The 21,916-nt window shown below is 32.8% G+C and overlaps 3 protein-coding genes across 5 annotated transcripts; 2 read left to right on the top strand and 1 right to left on the bottom strand.

Annotated features, from left to right (window-relative positions):
* Positions 1–1,216: 1,216 nt before the first annotated feature.
* On the top strand, positions 1,217–5,244 carry LOC120079340 (binding protein). Its single transcript, XM_039033503.2, has 8 exons — positions 1,217–1,373; positions 1,458–1,586; positions 2,196–2,311; positions 3,339–3,420; positions 3,839–3,898; positions 3,980–4,087; positions 4,455–4,500; positions 4,714–5,244. Exons 1-8 carry the CDS (start codon positions 1,245–1,247, stop codon positions 4,923–4,925), a joined length of 882 nt encoding a protein of 293 aa, XP_038889431.2. The 5' UTR covers positions 1,217–1,244; the 3' UTR covers positions 4,926–5,244.
* Positions 5,245–7,846: 2,602 nt separating this feature from the next.
* Positions 7,847–9,966, top strand: LOC120080327 (uncharacterized protein At2g34160-like). The gene is made up of 5 exons (XM_039034964.2): positions 7,847–8,116; positions 8,214–8,262; positions 9,023–9,085; positions 9,164–9,228; positions 9,621–9,966. Exons 1-5 carry the CDS (start codon positions 7,988–7,990, stop codon positions 9,717–9,719), a joined length of 405 nt encoding a protein of 134 aa, XP_038890892.1. The 5' UTR covers positions 7,847–7,987; the 3' UTR covers positions 9,720–9,966.
* Positions 9,967–10,165: 199 nt separating this feature from the next.
* LOC120080325 (uncharacterized) lies at positions 10,166–15,524 on the bottom strand. 3 transcript variants are annotated; one of them, XR_005482474.2, is made up of 8 exons: positions 15,160–15,524; positions 14,174–14,286; positions 13,360–13,431; positions 12,057–12,092; positions 11,437–11,482; positions 11,204–11,306; positions 10,981–11,038; positions 10,166–10,362 (listed from the first exon to the last, which is right to left on the bottom strand). XR_005482474.2 is itself a non-coding variant. In XM_039034962.2 (8 exons), the coding sequence occupies exons 1-8, from the start codon at positions 15,236–15,238 to the stop codon at positions 10,312–10,314; spliced, it is 543 nt and encodes a 180-aa protein (XP_038890890.1). In that variant the 5' UTR covers positions 15,239–15,524; the 3' UTR covers positions 10,166–10,311. The 3 variants fall into 3 exon arrangements, 2 of the variants coding, with proteins under 2 accessions (XP_038890890.1, XP_038890891.1); XM_039034962.2 differs by having other exon boundaries at positions 11,219–11,306; XM_039034963.2 differs by having other exon boundaries at positions 11,219–11,306; positions 14,174–14,232; positions 15,160–15,439.
* Positions 15,525–21,916: the final 6,392 nt, after the last annotated feature.

Genomic DNA, 21,916 nt, shown 5'->3' with positions numbered 1-21,916 from the left:
CGCTTGATTTGAGGAAGTGAAGTGCGTGATGATCTTGGAGTTGAAGTCTTGGAAGAATGCTTGTATCTCCAAAGGAATTCTGTTTTCAGGTGTGGTCAGCTTTAGAAGTCAGAGAGTTTTCTAGTTGTTGGGAGAATTCTCTCTAGGTGTAGAATTTCTGATCGACCTGTGAGCTTTTCCTTGAGTTTGAGGAGATTGAATCTTCAGGTAGGTTGTGAGAATACAATCAGTTTGTTGAAATCTTCTAATCTTCAAACCTTCAAATAGTTTAGATCTTTAGTTCTTTAGAATTTGAGTGTTTTAGCCTTCGAAATTTTGAGAAGCTTCAGTTTTCAGTACTTGAGAGCTTGAGAGCATTAGTTTTCAAGAATTAGAAGCTTCAGTTACTTAGATCTTGGGAGCTTAAATCTTCAGAGCTTTAATATGTCTTTTGATGAGCTTTGATATGTCTTGAGCTTGGAATTGATCTTCAGAGTTTTAGTATGTCTTATGATCTTCACAACTGCTAACTTCAGAGAGCTTTGGCTTTTAATTCTTCCAACCTCCTCCCCAAATGAAAGATAAGCCCTCTATTTATAGAGATTTTTCATGGGCCTTACATGTATTTGGGCCTAATTACTCTATTGGGCTCAAATTGGGTTTGGGCTAAAGTAATATACTTGAGCTTAATCTTTAATTTAGCTCAAATTTTCACCATGGATTTGAATTAGATTGGGTCCGAGCGACTTTAATTACTTGACTCGATCCAACTTATAATTTTTTCAATAGACTCGTGCTTTCATTGATGATGTGACAATTCGTTATTCACCGAAATTTCTCATTCAACAGGAATAATTAACAATTAAATCATTTATATATATAATCTGAAATGTAAGTATGATATTTATTTACTACTAATAATAACATATTCATTGTCTGGGTCATTAAACAATAAAATTTAAAATTTAAATATAATATTTCTATAATAACAATAAAAACATAACAATAACTACTCTAATAAATTAAAGAAGAGGCAAACAGAAGAATTCATTCTCCGTCCTACTTTAAGGTAAACTTTTTTTCTTCACTTATTCCACTAAAAAATAAATCTTTCCCTCGTTAAGGGCGAGTCCTGCGAGAAAAATGAACATCTTTAAATCATAAAGGAACGGCCCGGTCCTTGTATGGCCACATAACCGGAAACAAAAAACCGGTTTAACCAGACCGGCTTTCCGGTTTTGAAATGATGGTTATAGGCTCAAGTCATGCGAGCCAACGGACAAACCCGGAAGGCCACTGCTTCACCAAGGAAGACGAAGATGCTCCGGCCGCCGTTTGCAAAGCGCTTTTCGAATCTCACATCTCTCAGTTTTCTGCTTCGTTTCAGTCAATATGTAATTAATTTCTTGATTTTTCATCTCCTCTTGTTTTGTTTTCTCTTCCATTCTCGTTTCTCTAATTTGTTTTGGTATCTTTAGAGGGAAATGCATAGCAGAAATCGGAAGGCCATGGAGTTGATTGCCAAAGGATGGAGTGCTTTGAAGGAAGTCGATAGAGTTATTGATTATTGTGAGCTCAATGATCGCCGCCTCATCCCCCTTCTTCGGGTAGTTTCTTTGAATTATACGAAAAAGCCTGTTTGGTCGCTGAAATAATCGTTAACGTTACTTTTTTACAATTGCTCATAAATCATGTAATGTAATTTAACTAATTACTAGTGTTTTTATTGTTTATATTCAAAATTCATGCAGCTCGACGTCCCCACTGAGTTGTATATAATCCTTGATTTTCTTGAATTTTCCTTTGATTCATATGTTTTCAGGATTTACTGGAAACTTAAAGTGCTCGAGTTCAAATTGAGTGTTATTTCATTTCTTTCCTAATTAATATTAGTTGATAGTACATTTGTTGAGTTTTATGCTACTTCCCAAATAGATTTGTCCTGTCCTAATTGATTAAGTTGTTAGCTCAAGCTTTTGGGTTATCACCTTATGCTTTTAGGTTTAGTGGCAGCTAAACAATTTGGTTGTGTCTGAATAAGAAAAAAAAGTATGCCATTGTCCAGTAGCTAATGTGATATTTTTCACAGAACAGTGGCCTTCTTTTGCTATATTAATTATTTTGCATTTTCTATCTACTTCGTCTGATTTCTTTCTGTCATTGGGATTACTTTCTCACAAGATGGACGACATTGTTCTCCTTTGTCATCTTATCAGACAGCGAAGGAAAATTTTGAATTGGCTCTTGAAGTTGATAATTCAAATACCCATGCCAGGTATTGGTTGTCAAAATTGCATTTGAAGTACCATGTCCCAGGGGGATGTAAAGCTGTGTAAGTGAGCCTTGTACTTTATTTCTTGAACAATACGTTATTGGGAATTTGGGATTACTGCTGTAGTTCTTGACTTTTGTGTTCTAAACATTATTGCTGCAACATTTGAGGTAAGTGATAGGTTGGCATATGAAAGAAATTCAGATAAACTTTTTCCTTCTGTCCGAAAGAGAATATTCATCCGGACTATTTTGATATTGTATTGTCTTTCAAGATCAATGTTTTAAAAGGCTAAAGGAGGCCTTGAGGCTTTTACTCTTCAAAAGGTGAGCCGTAAGCCTCGAGACATATGAGGCATAAGCCTCAAATATTGAATTAAAAACATTTTGCAAAACCTAAATTGGTATGACCAAGTCTTGCTAAACATGATAGTCATATAACTGTAAAAAGAAGCGTCACCCTCACAATTTTCAGTCAATAAAAAATTCTAAAGGGACATCTTCATCATCTCTACTACTACTATTATCATTAATAGGATTGATTTATACTATAAATGTTTGCCTTCAGTGTTCTCAAGGTCAACAGTAAAAATAGTCTTTGTTCAAATAGTCACATCTCTCGAACCTTAATATTTTTTAAGAATTAGGCAAATGACTATTATTTTTCTAATCACTAGGGGAGGCATAGAGATTTAAGCCTTAATGCGTTTTCACAAAGGCGCAAGCCTCTTGTGGTTCAACAAAGGTGTAAGTCTCGAGGCTAAAACTTAGAGCCTTGCCTTGAGGCAAGTCTTAAGGCGTAAGCCTTGATAGCGTTTTAAAATATTATTAGGATTTTTGTCTAAAATTTCATCAGAATTTAAAGTCTTAACCATCTTTTTTATACCTTCAAATGTTTTAATATTTACTTTCATTTGTTCCTTGCCTGTTTCAAATCTCAGAAAAGTATGAAGTAGACAAACTGATTCATTTGTCTTCAAGTTTTTGGAATTTATTTTGGATCTCCATGGCCATGGCATCTATTAGATGCCTGCTGGTTTTTTGTTCAGGGACACATTTGACTCTCCTTTTCTTCTTTATTGTAACAGAGGAGCTGCATTATTGGTTGAAGCAGCAGATATGGGCGATGCAGATGCACAATATGAACTTGGTTGTCGTCTGAGAGTTGAGGTTAAACTCCTAATTCTTGTTGTTAGTGAAATGCGCTGTCCAATCTATAAATAAGAGCAAAGTCTTAGGCTTTTTTTAAAAGGAAATTTGGTTGAGTTAAGTTAATTAACTTCTAGCCTTCTTCTTGGGTTAACTGTGGTTTTGTTTTCACATCACTAACGAGACCCGTTCACTGAATACTAAATTTGGAATTCATTTAAAGAACTCACTCGCAGTTGAGAGAGACTGTAATTGATCATATACTGCTGTCAAATTCCGTTAGAAACTTGTTTGTATGCCTAACCATATGAGTTATTCTCACGAAGTTAGGTGTAAATATCGTTTTTTGCCTACTGCTTGTAGTCATGTTAGCAAGTTAAGTATTCACACTTGCATGCTTGTGCTTGTTTCATTAACGATGGTGAAATGTTTTGTGTAGAATAAATATGTACAATCAGACCAACAAGCTTTCTATTATCTGGAGAAAGCTGTTGACCAGGTATGACTCCTAATTGCAGGCTTAAAGAGATCGTATCTTCAAATTGTGCATCAAACCTTACCTGAACTTGCAATGTTCTAGCTACATCCAGGTGCACTTTTTCTTTTAGGTGCAGTATATCTGACTGGAGACTGCGTGAAGCAAGATATTGCATCAGCATTATGGTGTTTCCATCGGGCTTCAGAGAAGGTAGTATAATGTCTTCATTTTATCATGATTAGATAGCAATTTTATGGTGCGTTCTTTGGCACTGCGTTTGCAACTACAGTGTCCAGCCTAGTTCCAGGCAAGCACCGGATATTCACCTCAAAAATCAGGGTTTTTTTGCATTTGCACCTGTGTGCGCCCTCCTCGATGTATACTGTTTTCAGTTGATTCTTTTGAAAATCATCAATCCGTGATCTTTTCTATAACCTTTGTTCTATTTTGTTCTTTTTTATTACATCATTGTATTAATCCTTGGTTTCTTAGTTATTCTGATGGAACATTGTTGGAACATTTCTGTTTTAGACAGCATCTTTAACGGGTATAACTTCATGGCTTCTCATGTTTGCAGGGTCATGCCGGTGCAGCTATAGCATATGGATCTCTTCTTCTCAAAGGTAAGAATTCCTTTAAGTCCACAGGCTGGAATTAAATCAAAGTATTTCACAACGTTCTTATAAAAATGAATAAATAAAAACTACGTGATTTTAGATAGGAAATTGTGAAGTTTCCATGAAAGCTACATACTAGATAATTTTACAGATTTCAAGTTCTTGCCAAATTTTCTAGCTATCCCTTTCATCATTAGTCATTTGATTTGCATGACTTAGGTGTTGAAGTACCCGAATCTCTAACAAAATTCAGCTTAAAGAACGGTTCAACCAGAAAGGCTAGAAAAAGCCCGGATGGTCCAGTGATGAATTCAGTTGAGATGGCTAGAGAACAGTTCAATGCAGCAGCAGTCTCAGGGTGTGATCTTGGGCTCAAATGGTTAAACAGAATCGAAGAGGAAGAAAAGAGTTTGTCAACTGAATCTAGATGAAGATATCGACATTATTTTCGTCACTGTAAGCATGCTAGAACACAGAATATACACATTTTAGGATTGAATCAACCCGAGCGAATTAGACTCCTTAATGACGAGTTTCCCTTGGTTTTAGTACATTAAACTGGATTAAGGATTATGTATGTTACATTAGTAGGTCATTTATGTTAAAATCCTCTGTGTATTTATTACAAGTAGGCAAATTAATTCCTTGATTTAGGTGCATCATGATACATATAATAAGGCATTGGATAGATTCTGTTAATAAGACTTTCTAAATAAGGATCCTAATGAAGTTTTTAAACTTTCAGCTGCATAGTATGTATGAGATTACTTTGACATCTCCAAAGGTCTTTTCTGACTGTTTTGTTTGGGAAATGGGTTGATCCTCGATTTTAGGCGTGGTCTTTCTTTGGCTATACATACATTTTCACAAAGAAACTGTCCAAGCCTAATTCTTGTGGATCTTTCATCACAATAACTATGATGATAATTACAATAGAGAAAATGCCAATTCAAATTGAAAGTATTCAAGACGGTGTTATTGCATGGATCAGAATTCAAAAATGACATAATAGGAATATTTCGTTACCGAGATTTGATAATGAGTTATTAATTGAGAAAATGAACAAAAAATGGCAATTGGAGGAGAACAACTCCTGAATGTCCTAACAAATTCCTAAGCCTAAGGAAGCATGAGATCTTTTGAAATAGATTCTTATAGTACTTTTTAATTTTTTCATCGTTGAATGGATCCATTTGAAAATAATTAGATGCTGATAAAATTTGAAAAGATTGGCGTTCCTTATTCCTATTCAAAAATGTATGAATAGTTCCTTGATTTTGACAAAGGGATTGTTGAACTCTTGCCTTAAAATAAATAGAATAAAATGGATTGATATTGGTATGATCTGACTCATTATTAGAGATCAATCCTGAATTTGACGGATCGTTCATTTTTTTAACATACGAAATATTATCGATTTTATTGGTTAGTGTGAAGAAAAAGAAAGAAAAGTGCTTCCGGCCCAAGGATGTCCCCACATAAAGGATAAGATCCATTTCTATCTATATAAGATAAGAGATTTTCTATCTATATAAAAAAAAAAGAGATTCTATATCAGATCACGACTCCATGTGCCAAATATTTCCATATTGATATATATTCCATTTTTGTTCTAACAACGTGACAAAGAATGAAGACGAGAACAAGACAAGACTTTCATTTACAGTATTGAGTGAATAACATCGATTTAGGTCATGGTATGGATCAATCATCAAATGATTTGGATATTTGAAATCAATTAGAAAGAACGGACTGTCGAAATCATAGAAAAATAGTAGACTCGAAGGCCTTGCTATGAGGTGTTTGAAAATAGTTGAAGTTAGTTGAATAGGAGGATCACTATATCTTAGATGTTATTATCTTGAGAAGACGTTTAAATATCGATTTGAGTGTAGCTTATTTGGTGAATAAAAGTATATGCTTTCGACCAAGTGTAATTCAATTAGTGGTTATAAAAGCATGCTTTCAATTAAGATATCAAAAGTTTGAATTCAAATAAATAAAGAAATAAAATAATAGGGATATAATATACAATTTTAGTGGAAAAATTCAAAAGCAACCCGAATATGTAAATAGAATTATAAAAGTATAAAGTAAAACATGTATGTTAATGGTATATAAGTACGAAGAATTTTTTTTGGTAATGCTCATGGTTAATTAATCTAGTCAAATCACTTTTCAGTTACTCTAACAACTTTTAAAATTTAAATTTATTATTTAGTTTACATATCTAATTCATTTCTCATCCAACTAAATTATGTATCCTAGTTTTTAAATGAATTAGTTATATGCAACCATTCTTTAAAAAAAAAAAAAAACAAATAAATAATTCAAGAATTTTTTTAATTGCAACTATTTGTCTTATACTTTAACAAATAATCAAGCAAATAAAAAATAAATTTAAGTTGAAAGCACATATATTTTAGACAATTATTTTAAAAAATTATAAATTGTTAACAAAAAAAAATAATAATAATAATTAACCATATGTTTGTTTGAGTTGTTATATCTACATTTATAAAATATTGTAATCTACTTTTTCAAGTTTAAATCTAATATTCATCTAACATCGATTTACTTCATGTTACAATTGTTTTTTTTTTCTTGAAACGGATATTCATAGAGAACTGACAAAACAACTCAACAACCAACTATCAATTCCTTTCAAGAATGAGGGATACAAACGAGAGGGAAAAAACGGTCTCCAAGGAGAGGAAATTCTAGATGGAGTCAAAGTTACTAGATTATGAACAACTTTGTTTTTCTCTCCATGAATTTTACAAAAGTAAGAAACATTTACAGAAGAAGCAAGATAGAGAGTTTCATCAACAAAATAAAATAAAACTCTGATAATTTAGAAGTTTCACAATTCAAAAACTTGATGACTTCGATTGAATCTGATTCCATCTCCACTCATCTCCACTAGAAGATTCTGCTCATCCTAATAAACCAAAATGTGATTTAAGCCATTAACAATGGCTTTAGCTTCTAAGACTTTGATCGACCAATTGGTAGACATAGGGATGCATCCACTACCAATAGCCGATCATTCCAATCACGAATAATCCCATTGATCTCACCACTCAAACCATTCTTTGACCCTGCGACATCAATATTCATCCTCGAATAACTCTCTCCTGATGGCTTCATAATGCAACTATTTTTCTAAAAACATAGTTACTAATAATTATTTTAAAAATTAAAACAATATCAAACTAAATCAAAATAAAATTTTGAACCCACAACAAATCAAAATTAAAAATTATCACTTAGAATGAAAAAGAAAAATACTAAAGAAAAAATGGGGGAAAATTAGTAGGAGAAAAGGGTATTATAGTACTTTTGCATACACATAAAAGGAAGAAAACTGCTAACAAAGGAAGCAACAGAAAATCAGAGCTTATTAATAACTCTTCCTTCGACCTCCAATAACCCGAAAAACTAGGGTTTTGAGTTGAATTCCAGGGTTTTTGCGAGGTTGAGGAAGAGCTTGATGGAAGAAATTGTAGAAGGCGTTAACTCCATGAACTTGAGTTCCGATTCATATGATTCATATAAGAAGAATCGGATTCAGGTCTCCAACACCAAGAAACCCTTGTTCTTCTATGTCAATCTCGCTAAGGTTTGCTATTTCCCAATGTTTCGATTCCATTTAACTGTATCCAGTTTAATTATACTATTTTCGTGTTTCTGATTTTCGTTTTTGGTTTTCAATGTAGAGGTACATGCAGCAGCATGATGAGGTTGAACTTTCTGCTCTGGGAATGGGTAATTTTGCTGCTTTATGCTTTTATTTTGTTCTTTAAGTACTTTTATCGACTTTAAATCATGAACCCTAGAACAAATGGAACTGTGTAATTGTATTTGATTTGAAGACTGCCGTAAAAGGACTTTAAATGCCGAGTTCTGGGAATATCAGTTAATGATGAAGTGAAGTAATGTGGAGTTTTTTGGTAGCTTATATTCAACCTTCGCCTGAGCAATTTCCTATACGTTTGTTTCCTTTCTTGTTGCCAATGGCCATTTGACTCTCTTTTAGTCTTCCTTGGATCTGACGAGCTCAATACTTCTTATCTCACTACCTGGATGCTATGCCGCAGTATCCGGATTAACATTAACAATGCAAAGTGAAATTGTTTCTTTTGTATCGCTTTCCATATTTCATTTATCGATGAAATTGTTTCTTATCCCTGAAAAAAACATTAACAATGATGAATGACGTAAAAAATTGGATGACTGGGGGGACATGAGTATTATTGGAAATAAATGGACTGTGAATGATGTTTTGGAAAAGTTTGGTAGGCATATATTAATATCATCTTTGTTAATATCAAGTTTTTGGATGATTGATATTCACCTTGTATTCAGAACGAGGCCAGCAGGTTTGGCTTTAAGAAATTTTGTTGAAGATTTTTCCTGCATTGGTTACATTTGGTTTTTGGTCATTTATCTATTTTACCTTTCCTATGAAAGGACTTTATCTCCATATCCTCCATTAATAAGGGTATGTACTTGCAACGTTTTGCAGCAATTGCCACAGTTGTTACAGTTGCCGAAATTTTGAAAAACAATGGATTGGCTATTGAGAAGAGTAAGATTTCTGGCCTTCTTACTTTCAGACAAGAATAGTTACTTTAGTTCCTTTTAGTGACTTGTATTAAATTTACAGAGATTGCAACCTCAACTGTTGATATCAAGGATGACTCTAGAGGAAGACCTGTCCAGAAAGCTAAGGTGAAGATTACTTTATGTATATTTAAGATCTTCTAGTAAGTAAATACTTGACTAATACAAACAAGGGATTTATTTGGTATGTAGGATTTTTTATAATGGCTGATTAGCGTAATCATATGGTTCAATTTGCATTTAGACATTAAAATAACGACAAGACTGGTCTGCAATGCTTAGTTCCATGGTCTTGGTCTATGTTTGTTTTGTATGACAAGGAGATTGAAGTCGTAAAATTCTTTTATAAATTCATTATTTGTTATTAGTTATACCTGTTCATGTTAAATGAAAAGGTATTAGATAGCGGTCTTCTATTACCATGGGAACTCAATGAATTTGTGATTCTTTTTCTCCAAGAGCTTCTTGAATAGTTATTATTATAACTTTGGCCTCATCAGATTGAGATATTGCTGGGTAAAACCAAAAACTTCGATGAATTGATGGCCGCTGCTGCTGAGGAAAGGGGGGAGATAGGTGATGCAGACGAGCAGAGTTAAAAGATGGATTACGTTTGCTATATCTTTTTATTTTAGCTATAATTTTGTTAGCGATATCGAATTTTCCTTCAATTATTTGTAGCTCTTTACAGATACGCTAGAAGCTGAGGCACTATTTTATTTTCATTGTGAGTTTGTTCATAAATTTCGTTTTAGGGATCTTCACAATTTATTTGGAGTCTTTCTTTTACCATATAGGAAACCAAGTTTTGTATTCTTTTTTGCTATCTATCATCTGCTTTTTTTATCCTTCTTTTCACAAATTTTATTTTCCTATATGAAATTTCCTTGCCCAGACATTTGAGTGTTGATTGTGATTGGCATATCAAGAGTAGATATTGAAATGTAATGATGTTGGTGTTGAAGCAAATTTGAGAGCATTTGAGCTATTTTTATTACATGTAATATTGTCAATGGATGAGAATGTAAATTAGACATGGCCCAAGTGATTGAATGTTGAGTTCTATATTTCATTTCCACAGCCTAAATAAATTATTCCTTACAATAGAAAGAATAATCAGGCCTTGCCCTCTCATAACTCTTCCTATCCTTTATATTAGGTATAAATTAAGAGTACAGAAAATTTCATTCCCTAATCATTAGAGGTTAAGACCAGCAATCCCAATACACCAATAAGTATGTACTGCAATAACAATGAAACAGAGTTAGTAAAGAACACACTTCAATACAAAATCTGAAATCAAGCCATATTCAAAATTGAATTTGGAAGCAAACTCTCTATTTGGGGATGGGGAGAGAGGAGGAAAAAAAAAATCGAAAACCATAGGCCCACCTAGTCAGTCTTTTGGCTATTCTTTCATTTTTCCCCCCGCCCCCTAATATTTAGTATATTAATAATTAATAATTATTAGGAAAAAAATATCTTTTTGGTCTAATTTTTATTTGGTCCTTAAGTCCCAAAATGTTATACATTTATTTCGAGTTTTGTTTCAATTTAGTCTCGAGTTTTAAAATGTTACAATTTTATACGTACAATTTGGTTTTCATGTGTGATTTTACACTTTTAATCTTGATTTTTCATTAATTAAAATTTGAAACAAAACTCAAATCTCAAGGTAAAATTGTAACATTTTGAAAATAGAGACTAAATCGGAACCAAATTAAAAAACTTAAAGACTAGATGTAACATTTTGGAATCTAGGGACCAAATGGAAATTAAACCCAAAATATATCTTTTTTCAAGTATTAATCAAGTAAAGGAGTGTAGATGAAAACTTGTGAGTTTCCAACAAGTTCAAACCTTGATTATAGGCATGTCTGTCATGATAATTGTTGCATATCCAACATACGGCAAGAAACTGCAAAGAAGAACAAAATTTTGATATCAAGAAACTGTCTTTCTTAGCCTATTTCTAAACAGCTTGTATAAAATAGAGCCTTGATGCATGAAGTTGACGACTATGGTTAAAACTCGGAATAATAAGAAGTATAAGCACGTGCAGGACTCGTCGTTTTATCATTACTTCTTGCGAATTTACCCGATGGCTTTTCCCATTATATGTTGTCTTTCCAACCAAAGCTGATTCTCAGCATACAGTGGAATATCATCAAACTCATTACTGTCACCTGGAAGTTTAACACACAAGAAACAAGCAAAGCTCATTGCCAAACATTCAGCAAAATCACTTTATCCCAATTCAAAACCATATCATCCTCCCTTCACAAGTTTTTTAAGTCATGCTACAAGTTTAAGTACCTTTTGTAAGAAAATAAACTTCTCCCGTATCTCTTGTCTCGTGAACCTGATGAGGATAACATTTTGTGTAAATCAAGTTACAGTTTACATCTAAAGTTTTAAGCAAGGCTTAAAATGGATATTTCTGAAAACAAAATTATAAAAACAAACAAACTAATATTTAAATTAAGAAAAAAAATCACTTTTTAATTAAGTTAAATTACTTGTTATTTAGAATTCACACTAGTGACATTCTGTTGCTTATTTTTTATGTTTTGTCGATTTTCTTTCTGCCACAATGGAAATGTTGATTTTTTTTTTCTTAAGAAAATAAGGGAATTGAGAATTTGCAGGGTGAGCTAAACCCAACGAATGAAGAATTCTCTTTGTTTCTTTGCTATAGGTCAACTTATTTGCAACAAGTTCTAGGGAACTTTGGACAATGAAAACAAAACGAGGATATCGAAGTTCTCCTTTCACAGGTAAGGAATCGTTTCCTGCCTAGAAAATATGGTTGTGTTGAACAAACCATCTAGTTAAACATAAAGTCCTTGAATGAAACATATGATCTACAATGAAATGAGTTGTCCGCACGCTTAGTACAATTTAAAGATAGAGAAATTCTACTGAAAAAACCTTACCTTAATTACACGATGGACAATTGGAATGTCGCGTCCCTGGCAAATGTTACAAATGGATGTTAGCAGACAATTTTCAAATGTGAAACAAAATATGTTAAAAAAAAAGCAACACTAACTGATCTAAAAGATTCTTGAAGTATCTACGATATGACATAAATGTGTAAATTAGATTTTTCTAGAGTTATATTGAAATATGCAAGTTGTAAATAAATACCACAAAGGTAAGGATCTAGAAGTGCCTTAACCTTTCTTTAGGCTCCAAGGAATTCAAGAATTCCTTTAGATAATGATACACTCGTTGAAGTATCTAGAATGCTATAGATCCAAGAAGAGTCTATTGGAGTCCAAGGATCTCGTGCTTATAAGTAAGTGTGTCCTCATATGTACGTCAAGAGAAGGCTATAAAGTTAGACAAGCTTAGAGTCAGGAGAAGTGAGTGAGTGAATATTGAGAGAGTGAAGAAGTATTCTCTCAAAAGTGTCCGTCTTTGAACTTTCTTAATAAATGTTTCTTTCTTCCAACTTTTTGTCTCTATTCCGTTTATGCTAATTTCTTCAACAAAGTATGTTTGGTAACGAATCCAAAAGATGGCTTTGAAGTTTATAGCTTTGTAAGCAATTGTCTACCTAAAAGAGTATTTGTTACAGATTAGATTGGAGATTATCTAAATGCAAACATAGATATGAACATGACTCAAAATACTGAAAGTTAAGGCTTTGTTTGAAAACCATTTTGAATTTTGTTTCTGGTTTTTGAAAGTTAAGCTTATAAACACCAATTTCCTATGTGGGTTTTTTTGTTTTGTCTATCTACTTTCTAAGGATGTCTTCAAAATCTAAACCAAGTTTCGAAAACTAAAAAATATATATTTTAAAAAGCTTGCTTTTGTTTTTGGAATTTGACTATGAATTCAAATGCTTCTTTAGAAAAGATGGAAACCGTGATAAAGAAATTGTTAGAATACAAGCACAATTTTTAACTACCAAATAATCACCGACGAGGCTTAAAAGTTGCAAGTTACGAGGAGAAGAGTCATATCTTGACCTATATAAAGATTGTTTCCTTATTCAAAAGTCAATTAGTGATAAGAGGTGAATGAGGTAAAATATCAACACAAATCAAAGTAAGAAAAAGAAATACTACCATCTTGACAAAGAAGAGGTCTATTCACTCCCCTACCAGGAAATTGAATTCCAAAACATTGCAAAATCCAAATTGCTTTCATAATCAAAATTAACTGTAACCAGTGTAGAAATGTATCACATCAGTTCATGAACCATGAGACTATGAGGACCAAACTTACCTCGACGTTATACACGACGATCTCCCCTGCACGAATTGGACCTTTGTTCATGTGGAGGAAGAGAATGTCGCCCTGCACCAGATAAAACTCGTCATAGGAAGCTAACCCAAAATTACCATAAGCTTTCCCCCATTTGTGGTTGGCCATGATGTATTATCAGATATGCGAGCAGAGCTAGGTGAATATAAACCAAGATGAAGCACTGCAGAAGTATGAGTTAGGTTAAATTACAAATTTAGTCTCTCAATTTTGAGATTTTTGTCTATTCAATTCTTGAAGTTTCCAAATTACACATTTATTCCTTGACTTTTGACATAAAATTCTAATTTATATCTAATAGAACAATTTTTTTTTTAATTTCAAATTTGTAAGGGTCTATTACACATATAATTGAAAGTTCAATGACCTGAAACATTCAAAGATCAAACAGAGACCTCAAAATTTGAAAGACAACAAAAATTTTAAGTTAATATGTTTTCTACTCAACCTAAGATTATCTAAAGTTCATAGTTGTAACGTGAACTCTGTCTTTTGATCAGCACAGTCTGTTTCATCTGGTGAAATTCCATGAGCTGATTAAATCAAAAGCTAAACAACGACTAAACTTACTTCAAATTTATATAACTGCAGATGAGAATTAGCATATTTTATGAGCAGTTCATCCGTTCATAAACTTCTAAAAACCAAAAAATCCGATTTTATATAACCAAAGGCAGTTTGATGTCGATAGTTCAAGCAAATACATAGTTAAAGTTGGAACCAATCTACTTAGAGAATGAAATGGAAACTTGCATATCTTATAGGATCAGCTCACCCTAGCAAAACCAGGTTCCATACTTCCAGTGAGTACAACCACCACAGGTGACATACTGCCTGTCCAGCACATCAATGCTTTCCAAATCATCAATGCAAACGAAATAATCAAACCTGATACATTATGATTTTATTCTTAGAGCAAAGGAATGCAGAAGAAAAATGCATGTTGCAGTTGGATTCCAGGACTTAGGAATTTTAATATAAAGACAAAACACAGCCAAGTCTGTCTTCTCCCTTCTTATACGTATATTATGTATGTTCCTTTTAGGAACAGTAATGAGGATATTCGAACTACAATTATAAGTTTCGTGCTCGGATTTTGCTAAACTTTGATGGTTGTATCTATTTAGTTCTAAGGTTCAAACATTCATTTATATCTCTAAATTTTAGATTATAATTCTATACCACTTTCACCGTTTGCCTTACAAATTATGAAATGACATGCCTAACAAACATTTGTTAACTGTTAACTGATTTGACACTGCACGACTACAAATAGATGCTGGGAGAAAGTAGTGAGTTGGATAAAGAACTATAGAACCTAAAAAGGTCAAAATCAAGTTTATAATTGTTCATTTCTTTCTACTATTAATCTATCAAATCATGTCGAATCAGCAAACATTTGTCCAACTCCAACATTGAGTTAACGGTGTTAAATTAAAGTAGGAGTAATACAGTATCACAGTTTAGACTTTCCAGAGATTGAAGCTCAATAGACCAAAATTAGAGATTAAACGTGTGATTAAACCTCTGCAGCTATAGCTAGACAATGGGGGACAATTCATAATATCACTTATTCAATCATAAAATGAAGAACAGAGCTGGAGACGCAGACCATTTGGAGAGGAATAAAGCTTTAAACAGTTAAAATTCAAACCCCGTCAATTTGAATCAGCAAGAAAAACCAAAAGAATGCTTCCAAGAAGAATACTCAATTGATATATAACAGAATGTGAATGAAATATGAAGATTGAATTTACGTACCAAAACTAATGGCCTGAGATAGAGCCTTTCTGATTTTTATGGATTTGAAAGACTCGATTGTCTCTCTAATCCAACCCATTTTGACTCCTTTCTATGATGTTTTTGAGAGCTATGGAATGGGGTTTATGCGATCAATGGAAATGGAATTGGATCTAAAACAAGAATGAAAATTTCTCCCTATTTAAGGAATAATATACAGAAATGAAAACTGGGTTTTTCTTTTGAAGAAAGAACTTCTCGAGTTTCGACTATTCACGATTACGCGGGTTCAGTCGTCCCCGGTTTGAGCTAGCGTGGCTCCTCGATTTCTATTGGTTCCAACGATCATGGCGGTGGGCCCACCTAAAGAAAAAAATGTTTTAGATTACAACGTGTATTGTGTTGTGAGGTAGTTCTTTTCTGTTGAAAAAAAAAAAGAAATTTGGGCGTATAGCATCGTTTTAATTTTCCTTTGATATATAACCAGCCTTTTTTCAAGGTTGGGATCGGAGGATTTGGCTTCCTACACCCTTGTCCTATGGATTCGAATTGTAAACACTACCTTTGATATATAACCAGCCTTTTTTCAAGGTTGGGATTGAATGGATTTGGCTTCCTACACCCTTGTCCTATGGATTCGAATTGTAAACACTATTCAAACTCATGAATTAGTTTTTTTTTTTTCTAATTTAACCTAGGAAGTTCTAAGCCAACTTCTGAACACTGTCTCTAAAGTGATCGCCATTGGCCGACTTCGATCACCACCTCAGCCTTCGATTGCCATTTCCAATGACCCACCAGCGAATATTTTTTTTCTCTAAATCATTTCAAAGAGGCGCTTAGTTTAACTACAATAATATTTTTTAAAATACACTCTCTCTTCTAAATTTTTAAAATGCACTTTCTCTTTAACTATTTTTTCTTTTGGTTTTTTAAATTATTATTATTGTAAGATTATCTTTATTAATTCTCTCTCTTCCTTCTTCGTTTAAAATTAATGTTTCCTTCATTTTAGGAGATTTCATTTATTTTCTATTTTTCCTAGTTAAAAATCGATCATCCGTCTATTGAGATCTCAATTATATGTTGAATATATTGATAATTGTATAATTGTGTGTGTGTGTGAACTAGCTCAAAGATTTATAATTATTTTTTAAATGTAGAAGATTAAAATATTGGTAACAACTTAGCGCCAAATAAAATTTAGAAATCAAACTTTATGATTTTTTTATTCCTCAAATGTAATTTGATAAAGATATATATATATATATATATATATATATATATATATATATATATATATATATTTATTATAAATTTTCAATAATTGAATTTAAGAATAAAATATTAGTTTATTTCAATTTGAAGTTAGCATATTACGATTAAAAAAAAAAATCGATCATTTTCAAATTAGTTAAAGTGACAAAAATCTATGAAGTCTTATCTCAAAACATAGTAAAATCAAAATACCAAATTATTAAAAAATAAATTAAATTAAATTATAAATATAGTCACATATCTATTTCAAAATTATATATATATATTCTTATAAATTTTTTAGTTTATTTTAAATTTAACTATTATTAAAATAATTAAGATGACGAGTTTGAATTAACCTAAAATATAACCACGGGTTAAATACAAGAAAATATTTCACAAACTCAAGATTTATAAGTCTGCACTTCATTCACATGTTTCCTAAGTCTGCACTCCAAACACAGGCTTCTTAAACTCATACTTCTAAAACTTGCACTCCAAACACAGGTTTCTTAAACTCATACTTCTAAAACTTGCACTCCAAACACAATTTTCTTAAACCTAGGCTTCCTAACCCTTCAGTCTAATCCTCAAACTTAAGATTCTAAACCTACGCATCAAACTAAATGTTTTCAAAGTTCCTAATTTATAGTCCGTCATGGGTATAAATTTAATATTAGAAACAAGAAAAATGTTATATGTTGATGGCAAAATCTAACCAAAATAACTCATCAAACATTAACGTGCCACCAACAATAAATTTGTATTTTGGAAAGAGATCACCCACAAAATAATCAAAATAACACACTAGCTTGGTGTTTGCTGCAATCACTCTGATGCTTAACTTATTTTTCAATACAGTGGTACAAGCTTTTTAGGGGAGAAGCTGAACTTACCCTCACATGGAATTGTCATGCCTTATATCTAGTGGAGCTTATGGAAAAAGGATTAAGTTTTCTTTATCCTTTTAGAAATATGACTATCGAAGTTTGGATCAGGCCACACGAGGCTGCTGGACAAGGGCCTATTGAGAACAAGATCCAAAGAATGGGACAAGTTGGCTTTGACCTCTACCGAGGTGGGTAATTGGGAAAACAACCCAATTATTTTTCCCTCTCTTCTTTGGCATCCGTGCAAAGAAAATAGGCAAGTTGAGGCTCGACCGAGTTAGACCAATTCGGTCGAGCTGTTCAATTGCTTCGTCCCTCTCATATTTGGCATTTGTCAAAATGAGAGAGGTGAGTTTGCCTCGGCCTCAGCTTCCTCTAAGGACGAGGTTGATTAATTGGGTTGTGGTTCAATTACTTCACTTACTCTAAATTGGCATCTTTCCTGCCTCTCTCACATCCTTTAAGATGAGACAGCTTTTTCGATTTTACCTTCAAATTTGGCTTATGCTTTCTCTCAAATATAAAATTATCCCTATTTTACCTTTTTGTTAAGTTATAAATTTATTTCATGAACTTTATTTTTCTAACGACCCGACTTTCTTAGACTAGTATTAGACTATTACTACATGCATGCATAAATTTCAAAATGACTATTTTACAAAATATGACCAAAACCAAAAGAATTTCATAAAATAAATTACTTTTATAAAAATCCAAATAAATGAAAATCTTTGATCAGGGTCCCCCTAAAACGTAAATTCAAATAAGAAATATGATTTAAAACTCCAAACATTTGACTGTTAACAATGGTAACATGAAAAACATAAAAAAAAAACATATGTGGAAGTTTCTATCTGATCCCAATGGTACGATTGTGAATTTTTCTTATCATTCACCAGTCTATCCTTGCTTATACTTGAAAAACATATCATACGAAAGGGTGAGTATAAAAATATTCAGTAAGTGACCCACTAGGTGATCGTTAGCCTTCCTATCGAGACACAGGTGTCCATCATGTGTCATAGGCATAAGTATAAGGGACAAACCCGAAGGCACGCTTTCATAGGTAGTGATCATGAAGGAACACATATCATGATAGTCTAGTGAACCCGAAGGAACACATATCATAGCAGTCTAGTGAAGCTAAAGGGACACATATCGTGGCAGTCTAATGAACCTGAAGGAAAACATATCATGGTAGTCTAGTGAGCCTAAAGGAACACAAATCGTAGCAATAGTGATGATCCCTCAGAAACAACGAATTAGTCATAAATAGTGAACCCAAGGGTTCATAAACATAAGATGTACACTACTCGATAGAATACTAACAGTCACCATCAGTCCAACATACAACATATAACATCCAAATTTTTGTATCAAACCATAAACATGTTATCATGATCTTAGTAGCATAATTTATAGGTATTTGGAATACCCTCAACAGTCCATCCATTAGTAAATCCTAACAAATCATTTCATTACACTAATATCATACTTTCACGTGTATACACAATCTTAACATCAACTTAGTTAGGGTGTTATTTGAGGGTGAACCAGTAGTAAAAAGTTTACAATTTAAGTCCTGATAGTGTAACCAAGCCAAATAATCTCTTTTTATCTTGGATAAAATTCTTGAATTCTCCCTTAAACATAAATTGAAATTAATTTAGATACTTAGGCTTAAGCAAACACAAAAGTAATCATAATAGCCTCCAAAACTAACCCAATTAGTGGTAAGCAATTCAAAGCTTCAAAATCAGCACGACCCATAAGCTAAACCACCAAAATTTTACTTTTAATTATGATGGACAACAACATTAAACCTTCAAATCCAACTTCCTAAACCAAAGTCTCCAACCAAGTGGACAGCACCTCAATTCCTTCAAAAAACTCAAATTCGACCTTTAAATGTCAAGAGCGAAAGAACTTAGGCCAAAAACTTATTTGGCATTCAAGAACCAATCAAGATTAAATCCAAAACTCGATGGGCATTCATAGGCATTCAAGACCAATCCATAACATCCATGAAATTCACCAAATATATGAAAATAATAATAATAATAATAACAACTAACCCTTACTTTAAACTCAATATTCCAGCTGGACAAAAATGTAGGCGGCAGCTTACCTATAGTTTGGCCGTAGAGTCGTGCTTAGACGGCGACTGAACAACCTAAATCAAAGGTGGGATGAAACGCGAATCGAACAGTCTCACGACTAAGTGAAACGCGGCTGGATGGATGGTCTACTGGTCGGCGGTAGGAGCCAACATTGGACCACTGATAACTTATAGAAATACAAGTTATTGTATCTTTTTTTCCTAAAACAATTAGGAAAAATCATGAAAAATGCGACAGCTTGGTAAGAAAATCATGGAATCAATTATATTATGCAATCACATATAAACACAATCTTGTAATCCAAAAGTTATAAAAATCGTGCTTTGTGAATGCAAAAATCTATTCATATGATCATAAGATGTCATCGCAGAAGAAAAATCCTAATGCCAAAATTGGATTCGCATGGTGGGAACACATAGCTTCATGTGATAGAAGGTGAAATGACACGTAGGGCAATGGAGGTCAAATTATAGTTGGTGGTTGACAAGAAAGTTTCACGGAAAAGCCAATGAACTGCTGAGTGAAGCAGCGGTGCATTGGGGTATGAAAATTAATGCACCTTGTCGGTTCAATCATTAGTGAGAGAAGAAGAAATGCCCCTTGATGCCTACAAATACGCACAAGAGTTCCATGCAAAGTGACACGACCGAGAAGATGTTAGAGGAAACTCTGCACAAATTTTCACTTCATAAACACTTCCTTTCGAGTCCTTATGGAATCTTGAGTGAGAACTCAAGATTTTTTTCCAAAAAACGAAGGGGAGACTTCACCTTCAGCACAATCTAGCAAGGCATCCATCCACAACACCGGAGGGAGCAAGAAATTGCATACCACGGCTTGATATTCTATATCTATCTCTTTTTTTCTATTATTGTCATTTATATTGTGTAAAAACGTTGAGAAACCTCTTTTATCAATATGAATGCATATATAGTATTTTGTTTATCCATCTCTTCACCATCTATCATGAGCAGCTAATTTCTTAATGAGTTGAGAAACATTGTAATTAACATGAACTAAGTAAAACTTAATCGTGTGTTCAACTTGTTTGATGCATGCTTTATAAACTATTTGAATAAGTCGAAAGATTGTTCTAAATAGAACGAATCTATACTTGAAAGAGTAAAAAATTTAGACCTCATAAAACAAGAAGAGATTACCTTTAGAAATAAATACATCTTTTGCATTAAACACACATCGCATGCATCCTAGAAATAGGAAAGTGTGGCAATTTACAATTAAAAGTGTAAGTTCTGATTTTTTAGTGATTTTCTTGAACGCATGATTTATGCATTTACTTAGAAATTGTTAGTGAATATTTTTATCAACCCTACTTTTATTCATTGGAAATTGAAATCTTTCCGCATAAGTTGTTTTGCTTACGACTATGATTACCATCACGTTCACTATTATTTATTTTATTTTAGTAGAATAGAAACAAACTCATGCATACTTAACAAAACAACTTGCGTAAAGGTCGAAACAATCATTGATAACGCATCGGTGGAACGCAATCCCTGCGTTTGACCATGAACTTACTAGGATTCTGGTTGGATTTATACTTGGGTCTAACTAGGTAAAACTATGTGTTGTAAAGTATCACATAGTAATTAATTCATCATATAACGAGAACGCATCAACCACAGACGTGTCCTACAACGGACGGAATGCGAGTGGGTTGAAGAAGAAGAACAAGAATATAATTTTGATTTTCTTTTTTTTTTTTTAATCATAAACATATGTATAAACTTGTCCTAGTAAAATCTTAAGTTTGACCTCTCTCCCTTCTTCAAATTGTTCAATTTTCTAATATTTTAAGAAAAAATAAAATTCCAAATTTTAACCACATATCTTTTTATTAATTATCTTATCCAAAAATTCAAGTTTGACTCTAAAATCCAAAACAAAATCTACATATAAGATCTTTCACCAAATTAATTCAAATAAAATTAAGATAATTTTTTTCCTCCTTAAGAAAATTTTATCCTCGAAAGTTTTAATCCTGAAAAAGCTATAGGTATTGTGTTGTCATCTCATCCTATCATTCCCATGTTGCTTTTTTGAATTGATGATTCCACCAAAGAACTTTCACTTGTGTTATCTTTCAATTGCGCAAAACTTTCACTTCCTTACAAGAATTTAAGTAGGTCTCTCCTCATAACTCGGTTCTCATTCAATTGTAAGGGCTCAAGGTCCTATACATGAGATGGATCTGCAATAAACTTTCTCAGCTTAGAGATGTGAAAAACATCACGAACTACATAAAGAGACATGGCAAAGCTAAAAATAAAGCTACATGGCCAACTAGCTTTAAAATTTCAAATGATCCAGTAAAACATAGATCTAATTTTTTCTTCTTTCCAAACCTCAAAACACCTTTATATGAGCCACTTTCGAGAACACTTTATCTTTTACACAATGAATATCAAGTCTTTTCGCCTATTAATACGTAACTTTTCTGTCTATTTTGCACTAATTTCACCTCGGTTTATTGTTCTAGATAGCGCTATT

Source organism: Benincasa hispida, chromosome 6 (genome assembly GCF_027475165.1).
Source record: "Benincasa hispida cultivar pf3 chromosome 6, pf3_genome.v1.1, whole genome shotgun sequence".
Lineage (NCBI taxonomy): Eukaryota > Viridiplantae > Streptophyta > Magnoliopsida > Cucurbitales > Cucurbitaceae > Benincasa > Benincasa hispida.
This window is presented reverse-complemented; position numbering and strand designations above follow the sequence as displayed.